Here is a 16,206-nt window from a genome sequence, read left to right as displayed (position 1 = left end):
ACCCACTAGAGCCGCGGCTAGCCTCGAAACAGAGGCTAGCTCTTCACTGACCCCCACACGGGCCACGGCGTGCCCAGCAGACGCCGCGGCATGCATGAATCTCTCGGCCTCCCATGGCCGTGCGCGCATGCGGGTCGTGGCACACCCCTCCTACGACCGCGGCGCACCACATCGAACCCAAATTTCTACACCAGTTTTCCATCCTTCCTTCAAGCCAATTCCCACAAAAACCAAGCTAACAATCCTAGTTAATAACACCATCATTCTAGCTCAATTTCAACACCAAAACCCAACAGAAACCTACTCCAAAAATACAACTAGAACACCCAAAAACAGCCTAGATTCTACCCACATGCAAAGCTTGAAAACACAGCTGAAACTTGAACATAACTTCCATGAAAAAGCTTACCTCTTGCTGAATTTAAACCCCTGATGTTGAACCTTAATCCTCAAGCTTCAAGTCCCTAGAATATCCCAGCTGAAATCCTCCTAACTTCCTAGCCAATTTCCTTTGAATTCCCTTCAAGTTTAGCCTTAGACAGTGAAAGGGAGAGAGACAAGAGCTATTCTTCAGTTCAAGGAAAATATGAGTCGGTTCCCTAAGTTTCTAAACAATTCCTCTATTTTGTTTTATTCAGCTTAAATCTATATGGTTACATCAAGGCTCGAGGTACCAAAACGTCCCCGATGGCAAAATGGTAAATTTCCCAAATATTCCCACCTGGACATTCTATCCTCAAATATATCTCCAAATATATATTTTCACGTCCCAATAACCCCATAACTTATCTACTACCCAGATTACCCCTCGACTCGCCCCGAGTCCAAATCTAAACCCCGTTGTGACTCCCTGGCTAACTGCTCCCCAGGACTGTCTCGAATCGTGTTGTACAGACATATCACACATATACAACATACATCTTATTCATCACATTTATGCCCCTAATATCCAGACGGGGCCCACATGCACATTTAACTCAATTAAACATGCATCATAATCATTTATACACATAAATTCACATATAAGCATATTAAACCACTTATTGCCCTCCAGGCACACTAATCAAGGCCCTAAGCTTGATTAGCAAATTCGGGTCGTTACAGCAGAGATGGAACTCATTCATGAGAGGTTAGACCAGGTAGAAAACACACGAGTTGAACCACCTCGTGTGCATAGGGGGGAGAATTCTACCAAGGGGAGTTAGGATAGAGGAGGATGAGTTTGAAGGGTTTGAAGAGGAAGATGATCAAGAATTAATTGATAGTGCTAGAAGGAGATATGGTGGTATATTTAGGAATGTAAAGAATCACAAAGATAATAATTTGGGTAGTATTAAGATGAAGATTCCATCGTTTCAAGGGTAGAATGATCTAGAAACATATCTAGAGTGGGAGAAGAAGGCAGAGTTAGTATTCGATTGCCACAACTATTCCGAGATAAAGAAGGTAAAACTTGTTGTCGTTGAATTTTCTGACTATTCTATTATTTTGTGGGATCAATTGGTGTTGATCATGAAGAAAAATAGGGAGCGACCAATAAAGACATGGGAGGAGATGAAAATTTTAAGGAGGAAGTGATTTGTGCCTATTTACTACTACCAAGAGTTGTATAATAGTTGCAAGGCCTTAGGCAGGGAAACTGGAGTGTAGAAGATTAGTACAAAGAGATGGAAGTCACAATGGTCCGAGCAAACATTGAAAAGGATCGAGAAGCTACTATGGCAAGGTTTCTGGCTAGTTTGAAGAGAGAAATCCAAAATGCAGTGGAATTGCAACATTATGTGGAGTTGGAGGACATGGTGCACATGGCTATTAAGATTGAGAGTCAACTCAAGAGGGGAGGCAGTACACGTGCGAGCCATAACCAAAGTACATCCACTTGGAAGTCAAACCAATAGAAATAAGATGAAAATCTTTCCACTCCAAAGCCAAAACCACCAAAGCAAAAGCAAGCAGTGCTAGCCAAGGAACTCAAGGTAAATCAGATTATTCTCTTACTCGAAATCATGATATTAAGTGTTTCAAATGTCAAGGTTGGGGTCAAAAGAGTTATGATGATGAAAGACGATGGTGAAATCGCAATTGACAATGAATCAAACAACGAATCTATGCTACCATTAGAGGATGTTGATGATGAAGAGTACGCTGCCCAAGGTGAATTGTTGATTGCAAGAAGAGCTCTGAGTTTGCAATTCAAAAAAATGATGAAGTGTAGTGGGAGAGCATATTTCATACTAGATGCTATGTCTAGAACAAGGTATGTAGTGTGATTTTTGATGGAGGGAGTTGTACTAATGTTGTTAGCTCTACCATGGTGGAGAAGTTAGCCATGCCAACAATTAAGCATCTCGACCTTATAAATTGCAATGGTTAAATGATAGTGGTTAGGTATGGGTGCATAAACAAGTGTTAGTTTCTTTTCGCGTTGGGAAGCATGAAGATGAAGTGTTGTGTGATGTGGTTCCCATGCAAGCTGGGCACTTGTTATTAGGAAGACCAAGACAATTTGATAGGCGAGTCAAGCATGACGGCTTTACCAAAAGGTACTCATCTGTTCACAATCAAAGATCAATCACTTGTGTTCCATTGACACCAAAACAGGTTTATGAAGATCAAGTGATGTTGCAAAAAGAGAGTGGAAAAATGAAATTGAGAGAGAATCATAAAGAAAAAGAAAGAGAAATTGAAAAAGTTGAGAGAAAAGAAGAGAGAAAAACAAATGTTTATGCAAAAGCGAATGAAATCAGGAGAGCAATGTTTCTTAATCAGCCAATGATTGTACTTTTGTACAAAGAGGCATTTTTTAATACTAACCAATTTGATGATGCTTTTCCTAGTTCATATGTTTCTTTCTTGCAGGATTTTAAGGATGTCTTTCCTGAGGAAATCCCTAGTGGATTACCTCTTATCCGAGGAATTGAACATCAAATTGATTTTGTTCCTAGGGCTATCCTTCAAAATGTTGGGAAAACTTATACAGAATCTTTATTTATTTTCATGTAGATCTAATATTAAACAAATTAATATGATATAACCTAGAACATGTTTCTAAAATTGAATTCAAAGAGAAACAAAGACAAGAATACTTACAGTATACGCAACGGAATTAAAGAGTCATTCCTTCAGTTTCTCTAACTCTTGTATCCTCTCTGTCGCAGAGTATTATCAAGAAACTGAACTGATCTTCTATTTTCTTCACAGCCTTCCAATGTATCATTAGAATCACCTAGACTAGTGTGGGAAATTTTCAACACATGAGATAGATATAGAGAGAAGAAGAGAAAATAACAAAGAGGCTTAGAAAAGGACTTGTGTTTAGAGAGAATCTAAAACTATCAGAAAATCTGACTTGTGACTTATGTTTTGACTTCTCTCTAAGCAATCCTTTTATAGACTCAATTAGGTCATTTAATTTAATTAAAAATTAATAAAATAATAGTCATTTTAAAGCTCTGTGTCAAAATTATCATGGGCTTTAGGCCCATGAAATTTCCCATTTGATTATAAGCCCGTTGGACTTAAAAACAAAGCCTATATTATTTTCTATTGATTTAATTAATTAATTGATTAATTAAATCCTTTATCAAATTAATTATTTATAATTTGAACCTTGATTTAAACTTATTTATTAATTTAGATACCAATTTATCTTAATTAATAAATCTGCCATAATTTCTCTTTTCTTCTCAAAATTACATAACTCTGTGAAACTATCCAAAATTGACCTGGTCAACTTTGATAATTCTAATTGATAATTAAATCAATTAATTGAGACTATCTAGATGATTTTATCCAAGGTACAATGGGGACCAGGGGCCTATGAAACCAAGCTCCAATAAGTTATCATAAATCTAACAAATAAATTTACTAACTTATTAATTCCTCGTGACTCCACTATAGACTCGAAATTGCACTCTTGAATCATAGAACGCTCTATAACAAATATAGATACGCTATTAATTATCCATTGTTACAACCATAATTGTCACTCAATCCTCTATAGACGGTCTACAATGAGATAGGACTAAAATACCGTTTTACCCCTCATTGTATTTTATCGTTAAAACACTTAGTTCCTTGTAAATGATATTTCAGTAAACTAATTTAATTACTAAAATAAGATCTCTATCATTTAGCACCTTGAACCAAAATAAAAGGAAACCATCGTTTCACTTCTTCATCAGAAGCTATAGATATTCATATCCATCTATATTTAACAAATTTCAAATGTCAAATAATTTAAATATTAAAAAATATAATAAACAGATATTAATATTTTCAAATAAATATTTAATAAAAATAACAAGTATTTAAAAGAAAATATCGTAATTCTAATATTTTAATATATTAAAAGATTTAAAATTAAGTTGTTGGTCTATTTTTAAATTTGAATTTGAATCTTTGTAGAAAATATCTAATTATTTAAATCTCAAACAACAAAAATATCTTATTTTAAAAAACATTTTTAAATGATAAAATAAATCTGATATTTTTAGCTTTGTTATAAATAATCAATTTCATATTTTAATTTATTTAATTTAAAAAATATATTTTGATGAACAGTACCCGTTCACCGTGTGCGGGTGGCTGGGCGGGTGCGCGCAGGGGGGATGCGCACAGGTGCGCGCGCGCACGAGTGGCAGCCAAGCAAAAAAATTTCGGAAAAAATTTGTGTGCAATTTTTTAAACCAAAACCATTTTCTAATTAATTTTTACCATGTTTTACACAAAATAAAGCATATATAAAAATTAATGGCATAGAAAACTCAACAAAATAACCTAAAATTGCTAATAATCACATAAAATTCAATATGCTTCATAAAAACATGAAATCCATCCAATTACTCAAACACATCAAATAAGTCAATTTTTTAACATGTTCATGCATGAAAATAAAGATTACCAAAGGCTCTGAGGCCAGTTGCTGGGAAAACTTATACAGGTTCTTGCTTATTTTCATGTAAATCATATAGTAAATATATTAATATAAGATAACCTAGAACATATTTCTAAAATTGAATTCATACAAAAATAATGATAAGAACACTTACATTATACGCGACGGAATGAATGAGTCATTCCTTCAGTTTCTCTAACCATTGTATCCTTTCTGTCGTAGGGTATTACCAAGAAACTGAATTGATCTTCAATTTTCTTCACAACCTTCCAAAGTATCATTAGAATCACCTGGACTAGGGTGAAAAATTCTCAACACATGAGATAGATACAGAGAGAAGAATAGAAAAGAATAATGAGGCTTAGAAAATGACTTATGTTTGTAGAGAGAATCTAAAACCTACTAGATCTTCTGATCTTCTTAGAAACTTGTGTCTGACATCTCTCACTTAGCACTCTTTTTATAGACTCAATTAGGCCATTTAATTTAATTAAAAATCAATAAAATAATAGATAATATCCGCCCTAGGTCGAAATTATTATGGGCTTTAGGCCCGTGAAATTTTTCATTTAATTATAAGCCTGTTGGACTTAAAATCAATACTTGTAATATTTTCTATTGATTAATTAATTAAATAATTATTCAATCCTTTATCAAATTAATTATTTATAATTTGAAACTTGATTTAAACTTATTTATTAATTTAGATAACAATTTATCTTAATTAATAAATTTGTCTTAATTTCTCTTTTCTTCTCTAAATTACATAACTCTATGAAACTATCCAAAATTGACTTGGTCAACTTTGATAATTCTAATTAATAATTAAATCAATTAACTGAGACTATCTAGATGATTTTATCCAAGGTACAGTGGGGACCATAGGCCTATGAAATCAAGCACCAATAAGTTATCATAAATCTGACAAATAAATTTACTAACTTCTTAATTCCTTGTGCCTCCACTAAAGACTCGGAATTGCACTCTTCAATTCATAGAACGCTCTATAACAAATATAGATACATTATTAATTATCCATTGTTACAACCATAATTGTTACTCAATCCTCTATAGACGGTCTACAATGAGATGAGACTAAAATACTGTTTTACCCCTCATTGCATTTTATCCTTAAAACACTTAGCTCCTTGTAAATGATATTTTAGTAAACTAATATTAACTACTAAAATGAGATCTCTATCATTTAGCACCTTCAACCAAACTAAAAGGAAACCATCGTTTCACTTCTTCATCAGAAACTATAGATGTTCATATCTATAATTAACACTCTCATTCAATTATACTAGTAAGTTCCCAAGATGTAAGTATGGGCTAGTCCGCAGGGTAAGCTGGTAACGAACAAGTCAAAGAACTCAAATAATACAATCAGTTAGAATACTAACCACTTAGAATTGAGATTGAATTGACCTATTGTCAACTTTATGATATGACTAGAATCGATAATAATGGTATGTTTACTTATCTTATCTACTCTCAATATCGGTCCAGTCCGATGTAACAAATACATCTGATCTTATCTACTTTGTTAATGTTCTTGAAATAACATAACACTACAATGTGTAAGTAGATCATGTCGTAAATTGGCAAGTCAGTGTAAATGATGTGCACTGACTAACTTATTTTAAACATATAATCATATTTATATTCCCCTGTGATTATGTCACTATAAATATGATTGGCTATATGCTCAAGATTTAATAGAAGTTTATATTAAACAAATAATCATGAAAATTATGCATGTGAGCAAAGTGATTGACCAAGTTAGAAAATGAATTCTATTCTTTTATTGATAATAAATGAGATTACAAAGAAATTGGGTTTTAATTAGGGCATATAACCCCAACACCTCCATCTTGGAGAGGCTATAGGAAGAAGATTCTCCATATGAAGAGATATATTTTGAAGAAATCTTAAAACGCCTAAGAATTGAAGAGGAGTCTCAGTCTAGATACAAGAGTATGGAAGAGTTCAATGTTGGGGCATCAAAGGATAATGCCATAGAGAAACCCTCTCAATCCAAAGGGAAGACTCACATGAAACCCCAATCAAAGAAAGATACTCATCTAGCTCCAAGAAAGAATGAAGGGCAATTCAAGGGTGTGAGAGGCCCTTGTTTTGTTTGTGGCAAGAGTGGTCACTTGGCTAGAGAATGTAAGTATCGAAAGCCTCATAACAATGGATCTAAAGTTAACACAACTCAAGAGGAGTTTGTTGCCACTTAAGTGAGGTGAATGCCATCCAAGGAAAGGTGCAAGGGTGGTGGTATAACACTTGTGCCACCATTCATGCAACCTATGATACAAAGTTCTTCAAGACTTTTAAGGAGTCAAAGGATGGGCATGAGATCCAAATGGGGAATGAGCAAAGCTCCAATGTGTTTGGCAAAGGGGATGTTGATCTTTACTTCACATCCGGAAAGAACGTTCTTTTGGCCAATGTGTTGTATGTTCTAGATATGAGTGGGAATCTTGTGAGTTGGCATTTGTTGAGCAAACCAGGCATCAAAGCGGTGTTTGAGGTCGGTAAGCTAATTTTATCCAAGGGAAACTATTTTGTGGGAAAGGGTTATGTTTGTGATGGGATGATTAAATTGTGTACCAAGAACAATGGTTTGTATAATAATGCATGCTCATCTTCCTCTTATGTGCTTAGTTTTGGTTCTGTTACTTTGTGGCATAATAGACTTGCTCATATAGGATTTAGTACAATTAAAAGAGTTATTAAATGTGGTTTAATTGTATGCAATGATGTTGATTATGAAAAATGTGAATTGTGTGTTAAATCTAAGATGGTAAATAAATCTTATCCTAGTGTTGAAAGGGAAACTAATTTGTTAGATTTGATACATAGTGATTTGTTTGAATTGAATGGAATTGAATAATTACTAGAGGAGGACATAGGTATTTTATTACCTTTATTGATGATTGTTCTAGATTTATATATGTATACTTGCTTAAGAATAAGGATGGGGCCTTTAGCATGTTTAAAATCTATAAAGCCAAAGTTGAAAATCAATTGGAAAAGAAAATTAAAGTAATTAGAAGTGATAGGAGCGATGAATACTTTTCAAATGAGTTTAATGTGTTTTGTGAGATGCATGGTATAATACATGAATGTACAGCCCCTTATACTCCCCAACAAAATGGTATAGCAGAAAGAAAGAATAGAACCTATGTTGAAATGATTAATGCTATACTATTATATGCGGATTTGACTTTTTCTTTATGCAGAGAAGCCTTGCTTATCACTTGTCATATTCTAAACCGGATTTCTCTAAGAAGAATCAAATTTCACCTTATGATATATGGAAGGGAAAAAGGCCCAACCAAGGATATCCCAAAGTGTGGGGTGCCTTGCTTATTGCAACAGCTCAGAGCCTAAAAGGACCAAGTTAGGTTCAAGGGCCATCAAATGTGTGTTTGTACACTATGCCTCAAATAGCGAGGCTTGTAGACTATTAGACTTGAAGTCTGATGTGATAATTAAATCAAGAGAAGTGGAATTCTTTGAGAGTTTGTTGTATAGTGACAATAAGTCTCAAGAACTAATCTCATTGGAAGGAACTCAAGAGGAGATACCTTCAAGGGTTGAAGAGCAATCTATATTGCCTAGAAGGAGCCAAAGGCTCAAAGAGATAGGATCACAAGGTGAAACCTCTCAAGTGGAGACTCTTTATCTAATAGAGAGAAACCATAAGGAATAAACAAAGAAGTATCTTATGGTACTTCAAATGGAGGATGATCCTAAGACTTTCCAAGAGGCTATGTCCTCAAGAGACTCTAACTTTTGGAAAGAGTCAATAAATGATGAGATGGATTTAATCATGTCAAACCACACTTGGGAGATTGTTGATCTACCACAAGGATCCAAGCCAATAGGGTGTAAATAGGTATTTCGAAAGAAGTACAATACTAATGGGACCATTCAAGCCTATAAAGCAAGATTGGTGGCTAAAGAGTTTAGACAAAATGAGGGCATAGATTATTTTGATACCTATACACTGATAGCAAGAAAAAAATCTATAAGATTGTTGTTTGCCTTATCATCAATACACAACCTATATGTTCATCAAATGGATGTCAAGACAACATTCCTAAATGGTAACCTGGATGAGGAGGTGTACATGGAACAACCAAAATGGTTTGTTCTAAAGGAGAATGAACATAAGGTGTGTATGCTTGTCAATTAATTATATGGTTTGAAGTAAGAACCTAAACAATGGCATGAGAAGTTTGATTAGGCCATTGGTTTGAATGGGTTTAGATACAATATTGCGGACAAGTGCTTATATTCTAAGACTTGTGATGGCTATGTCATATTAGTGTGTCTATATGTTGATATTGAGTAATGACATGAAAGACATAATAGATTCAAAGAGGTTTCTATCTTCTAACTTTAAGATGAAGGACCTTGGAGTGGTTGATACCATTTTAGGTATTAAAGTTAGAAGGAACGTTGATGGATATGCCTTAGGTAAAGCTCATTATATTGAGAAAATGTTTGACAAGTTTAGTCATCTCAATATCAAAGAGGCAAACACACCCTTCGATTAAATTCTAAAGCTTGAAAAGAATGAAGAGAGAGTGTTAGCTCAACTAGAATATGCAAGTTCAATTGGGAGTTTGATGTATGCCACTCACTGTACCAGAGCGGACATTGCATTTGCGATTACTAAACTTAGTAGGTTTACTAGTAACCCAAGTATCTTACATTGGAAGGTCGTTGAAAGAGTATTTGGATACCTTAAAAGGACTAAAGAGTTATGCCTCCAATATTCTAAGTTTCCTAAGGTACTTGAGGGATATTCCAACGCAAGTTGGATATCCGGTGTAGGAGATTATCTCTCCATAACTAGTTGGGTGTTCACCCTTTGTGGGGGTGCAGTTTCTTGGGGTTCTAAGAAACAAACATGTATATGCCACCCAACCATGGAATCCGAGTTTGTAGCTCTAGCGTCAACTAGCAAAGAGGCCGAGTGGTTAAGAGATCTCATGTTGGAGATACCAAGAACCGTAATTGATGTATCGACGATTTCAATACATTGTTATAATCAAGCTACTTAGAGCTTACAACAAGATTTACAATGGCAAGTCTAGACATATAAGTCTAAGACATGACTATGTGAGGGAATTGATTGTTAAGAGTATCATATCAATTTCATATGTGAAATCATGTGAGAACTTAGCGGATCCGTTTACCAAACCTCTTGGGAGAGATTAGGTTAGTTCCACAAATTGAGGGATGGGACTAAAACTCCTTGATATATAGATTCCTCAATAGCAGTAAACCAACTCAAAACTTGTTTACATCAAGCGTAGAGTTCAATGGGTGAGAACAAGTCATTCGATAAAGGAATAGTTTCAAGATTAACAATTTAAAGTCTCATCAAGGGTGAGTTGATGTTGGTTGCTACCGAAGTGAGGGTTAAGCCTAAGGCTTTAAATGAAATTCAGTTAAGAGTAACAAGCATCTCTAAAAGTAGCAAAGATGATGTAAGAATTTCACCGATGTGAACCTAGAGGTGGGCCGCCTCTCAAGAGTGTAGGAATTTTCTCTCTGGATGGTTCATGAATGGATCAAGCACAAGGCTATTAATAGTGTTGGATGCAAACAGTGGGAAATACATAAGTAATCAGATAGGGGTGTGTGAGACATTACCAGTTTTTATCACTAGAAATGTTGGGTTCAACCTTTTAAGAGTACCTTAGCATTTCGATTTAAGCTTTGTAGTGTTTTCACTAAGGTAAAGTTCAAACCCAAAAGGCACTTTACTTTATGCGCTAATATCGTTGGCTAGAAAAAGAGATGATGTATTTAACCAAGTGGGGGAATGTTGAGATTGGGTAAATACATGGTGGAATTTTTTAGGCACGAAGAGGTGCTAAAACAATAACAATTTCACATAAATCAACATTTGAAAGTTGACTTTGAGTATAGGCATTTTTAAATCAAACTTTTGGGTCCAAAATGTTTATTTGGAGTATATAAGAGTACCCAAAAAGTTTGGGAGTATTTGGAGGTGTTTTGAGACACCTCATGGAGCCATATTACAAAGGCATCGGCGATGCCTCGCCTTCTAAGAGGCAATGTGTCACCTTGGCTCTCAAAACCCTAGAGAGAGAAGAACTAGGCAAAGTTTCGCTAGGTATAGGGCGACGTATCGCCTGGTGCCAAGTGTCACATCGCCTGGTCCGTTATGGAATGTCCGTACTACTAAGTGTCTTAGCTCCAAAACTTAAATTTAAATTCTCTAATCTCATTGGTTGAGTCTAATGAGGATCTTCTACTATTTAAGGTATTCAAATGAGTTAATTGGTGACTTGATCACTCACCTCTCTCTCTCACTAAAGAAGAACACACACTCTCTCTCTCTCTCTAGCTTCAAGATTACTAGTTTTCTCCAAGATCTTCATCAAGAAAGCTTGAATTGTATGGAGATCTAAGGCTTGTGAATCTCATTCTCATTCCAATTGTTGTAGCTTCAAGCATCTTCAAAGGGAAGGCTAGGAATAGAGATTTTTAGACAACAAATCTTCATTTGTGTCAAGCCTTGTCACTTTTATATCTCACATAAAATCATAGCTTGTAATTTTATGTCCCTAAGGTTTGTTCTTCAAGGAAGGTCTACTCTAAACTTTTATCCATTGTGTTTATGTAATTTTTGTTTAACTATTCTATGAGACTAATTTACTTGTATGATTTTTTCATTGAGTTGTAATATAAACAAAGGTTTAGAAAGCCTAATCCCAACAAAAACCACCATCCCCATGAACGACGGGAAAACCTGACATTCCACCAGCAACACTCCCCTGTCAAAGCGTCGCAAAGACTCCACGCCAACGGTACAACCTCAAGAGCAAAGTCAGGGGGACGAAGCTAACTGGAGGAATGAAGTCGAGGTTACATCCAAGGAAGCACCACCTAACTATTGGGGTTTTATGCCCTAATTAAAACCCAATTTCTTTGTAATCTCATTTTATTTTTATTTTTTTGAACAAAAGGAAAACTTCATTCAAAAACTAAGCAAGATACAAAGCAAAACAAGAAACAACTGCTACAAACAGCCACACCACAGCCTGCGAAAATAGCAGCTGCACTCAACACACCACTACCAACCCTTTACAACATTGAGAATATAATTGTCCCTTTTACTAGGAAAAAGGCAACTCAGACCCAAAACTCTATATTTGACAATCTTCCTAATTTCTAAGCTAAGACTACTAGCTGAAAAACAAACATACTCAAAAATACACTTGTTTCGATTTTTCCAAATAAAGTACAAAGTGGCAGCAAAAACAGCATTAATGACTTGGTTCTGCAGTGAATTGATCGCTGTCATACACCAAACCTGAAGCTCCAAATAGGATTTCGGCCACTGAAATATACCCAGCCAGCAATTAACTTCCCCAAATAATTTCCTAGAAAAGATGCATTCCATAAACAAGTGGCTGTGAGATTCATTTGCTGAAGCGCAAACAGGACAGATAGTAGAATGGATGGGCAAAATGCGACTCAGATGATCTCTAGTAAGCAGATGGTTGTTCAAAATTTGCCAATAAATGAATCTATGCTTGGGCACAATCAGCTTATTCCACACTGATCTAGCATAAGAAACTTTCTGGGCAGAAACAAGAGAAGAGTAGAAAATTTTGGCACGAAACTTACCTCCCTTTTCAGCTTGCTTCAATGTAGAAGTATCAATTATCTGACTAAGCCTCAGTAGCTTCTTAAAATACCAGCTCATGTCATGTTTAAAAGGGACAGTCCAAATAGAATGATCCTTAAGATAGACAGAGTTAATCCACCTAACCCAAAGGCAGTCCTGTTTATTTGAGATTGCCCATAAACACTTCGCCATCAAAGCCATATTCCATTTCTTACCTTCTCGAAATCCAATACCACCCAAATTCTTAGGAAGACAAACTTTCTCCCAAGAAGGGATATGAAGTTTGCTCCTGTTACCATTGACACCCCAGAGGAAGTCACGACAACTTTTGTCTATGGCTGCTGTGATCTTATAAGGCAGAATGAATAAGCTCATCCAAAAATTTCTGATACCAAGCAAAACTGAGTGAATTAGTTGAGCACGCCCAGCAAAAGACAGATTTCTACTCGCCCAACAATTGAGATTTTTATTCAGCTTATCCAAAATCACCCCACAATCTGACGCTTTCCATTTAGTAGGACGAAGTTGAACTCCCAAGTATTTCAAAGGAAAAGAACCTTCCTCTATTTGCATCAACTCAAGAATCTTCTTTTTATTGTCTTCTTTAACTCCTCCAAAGTATATATGGGATTTGGATTTGTTCGCTGAAAGACCTGTAGAAGAACAGAATTTCTTGAAAGCATCTTGAATATGAGTCACTGAACTGAGATTGCCCTTACAGAATAATATCAAGTCATCTGCAAAACACAGATTAGTCAACCCAAGTTGCTTACACAAAGGGTGAAAACCAAACCCTTTTTTACCAGAACTATGAGCCAATAATCTGGTAAGATACTCCATTATCAAAACAAACAAAAGGGGGGATATGCGGTCTCCTTGACGAAGGCCTTTTTCCCCTTTGAAAGAACCCTGAATCCTACCATTCATGAGGAGATAATATCTCGTTCTTTTTAAACACACCAGAATCCAGTCTATAAATCTAGACGGAAAACTAAGATGCTTAAGCAGCTCCTCCACAAAGCACCAATCAACAGTATCATATGCTTTACTAAGGTCAATCTTCATTATACACCTAGCTGAAATATGCTTCCTAGTATAACCTTTGAGAAGATCCTGAAAGATCAAAATATTATGCGCAAGAGATCTATTCTTTATGAAAGCTCCTTGGTTGCTATGAACAAGGAGAGGAAGCACTTCCGAAAGCCTAGAGCAGAGCATCTTCGAGATACACTTATAAAGTGTATTACAGCAGGCAATTGGTCTGTAATCACTGGCTGATTTCGGGTCAGTCACCTTAGGAACAAGAGAGATCACTGTATCATTGAACGATGGAGGCAAAGCACCATCCTGGAAAAAAGCTAACACAGACCGAGTAATATCTTCTCCAATATACTCCCATAATCCCTTGTAAAAGCCTGAACCAAATCCATCTAACCCAGGGCTTTTAGAAGAATGGATGCTGAAAAGTGCCTTCTTGACATCATTCTTACTAAAAGGCCGAATTAACCTGACTTGTTGCTCCAAAGACAGCCTTCTACCCTGGTTCAAACAATTTAAATCAATACCCTCAGTGGCCGAACTACTACTCCCCATAAACTTCCTGAAATGATTGAGAAAATGCTCCACTACTGTCGAATAATCATCCTCAATTTTATCACCAACACAGAAAGAAGTAATCCTATTTTCCAACCTTCTTTTCCTCATAATAGCATGGAAGTACCTAGAATTTTCATCACTGAAATTGACCCACTTAATTTTACTTTGCTACTTAAGAAAACTGGAGTACCTGTTCAGCATAACAGAAAAATTCTCTTGCTTCTGAGTAACAGCAAGCTGAAGCAGAATGTCAGAGGGGTTAGAAGCCAAAGCTTCCTGAGCTATATTAAAATCCTCCTTAGCCAACTTGTAATCCAAGACAACATCCCCCACCACTTCCCTACTAAATCTTTTTAAAACATGTTTGACCCGAAACAGCTTCTGCACAATCTTAGATAAACCACCTCCTGAATCTAAAGAAGAAAACCAGCTGTTCAGAACTGTCTCCTTGTAGCTTCTATAGGACATCCAGTGATTGCAATATCTAAAGGGTTTGAACCCCACCTTATTCAACTCCTGGCTTTTAATCACACAGTAGCTATGATCTGAAATATAGTCCCATTTGAAGCAAGCTTCAGATTTAGGGAAAATGTCCAGCCAATAGTCATTGATAAAAACTCGATCTAGCTTAGAATAAATTCGATCTCCAACTTCATGTTTATTAGACCAGGTAAAGTGCGCCCCAGAGCACTTGAATTCATCCACTTGGCCTAAAGCCAACCAATTTTGAGCATCAGAGAAATCTTTAGCTACAATTTGTCTCCCACCATTCCTATCATGGAAACTAAACATAGCATTAAAGTCCCCAAAAATAATCCAAGGGTGTTTCAAATGACCAATACTAGCCAACTTATCCCAAAGATGTTTCCTTTCCCCCATAGAATTACTACCATAGACTACTGTGGCATAGAAAACCTCCTGCTGGCCACAAACTTTAACCCTGCAATGGACTAATTGAGAGTCCTCAAGTAAAATTTCAACCTTCACAAACTTAGCTTGCCAAAGAACCAAAATCCTACCAGCTGTGATAGAACTAGAAAAATAGTCCCAGTTATGGAAGTTATTCACAAAAACCTCCTGAAGCTTCTCATTTTTCACCTTGGTCTCAAAAAGAGCACCAAAACCAACTTTATTCTCTTTACAAACATCAAGAATAGCTTTCTGCTTTTCTTTTTTATTCATCCCCCTCACATTCCACCCTATCATATTACAAACCTCCATCAAGAATTGGGTTTGAATTAGTGACCACTTGTCCACCCCCGGACTCAAGTAAAACCGTATAGCCATTACTTTCCTTAGTCTTAAATGGAGCTGCTACTACCTTGTTAGGAGCTGTTACTGTCTTGTTAGGAGCAGCCCCTGCCCGTGACCCTCTCCTTTTGGGAGTAATCCAAATGCCAGCACTGCCAACTCTGTCTGTTCCAACTAGCTGAGATGATATGCGAATACCCTGATCAGTTCTCTCCATTGACTCATAGTCCTTAGATAAGCTTTTACCCCGCTCTTCTGCATCAATACTAGTAGAAGTTTGCACTATGTTTTCTGGTATGGAAACTTCAGATTGATGCTCATGAACTGTCTCAGAACCATTAATTTCCTGATCTGACTTCTCTCCTTTCTCAACAGAGATTTTCTTTCGCCAAACCACTCCTTTTTCCTTATTACAATTGGCCACTATATGCCCTAACTGAGTACAAGCTGTGCATTTAGAAGGGAGCCATTCATACTCAACCGATTGTTCCACTAACTGCCCCCGTTCATTGATAAAAGCGATACTGTTAGGAGGGTGATCTGAAATCTCCATATCCACCAAAACCCGAGCATATTTCACCATCTCTCTACTCTGGGTCACCTTATCCACCATAATTGGTTTGCCAATTGTACTCACTAGAGCACTAAGACTATTTTTTCCCCAATATTGCAAACCCAGACCATTCATTCGAATCCACACCGGGACAGACTTCACCATTCTCACAGAATCCATGTCTGTTGTCCAAGGGCGAAGGACAACAGGCTTCTTGTCGAA

The 16,206-nt window shown here is 36.3% G+C and overlaps 1 protein-coding gene across 1 annotated transcript; it reads right to left on the bottom strand.

Annotated features, from left to right (window-relative positions):
• Window positions 1-12,026: 12,026 nt before the first annotated feature.
• LOC133792182 (uncharacterized) lies at window positions 12,027-15,362 on the bottom strand. Its single transcript, XM_062230097.1, has 2 exons — window positions 14,371-15,362; window positions 12,027-14,304 (listed from the first exon to the last, which is right to left on the bottom strand). The coding sequence occupies exons 1-2, from the start codon at window positions 15,360-15,362 to the stop codon at window positions 12,027-12,029; spliced, it is 3,270 nt and encodes a 1,089-aa protein (XP_062086081.1).
• Between the last annotated feature and the right edge of the window lie 844 nt (window positions 15,363-16,206).

Source organism: Humulus lupulus, chromosome 7 (genome assembly GCF_963169125.1).
Source record: "Humulus lupulus chromosome 7, drHumLupu1.1, whole genome shotgun sequence".
Lineage (NCBI taxonomy): Eukaryota > Viridiplantae > Streptophyta > Magnoliopsida > Rosales > Cannabaceae > Humulus > Humulus lupulus.
Note: the sequence above shows the minus strand (reverse complement) of the source record. Positions and strands in the feature narration are given on the sequence as shown.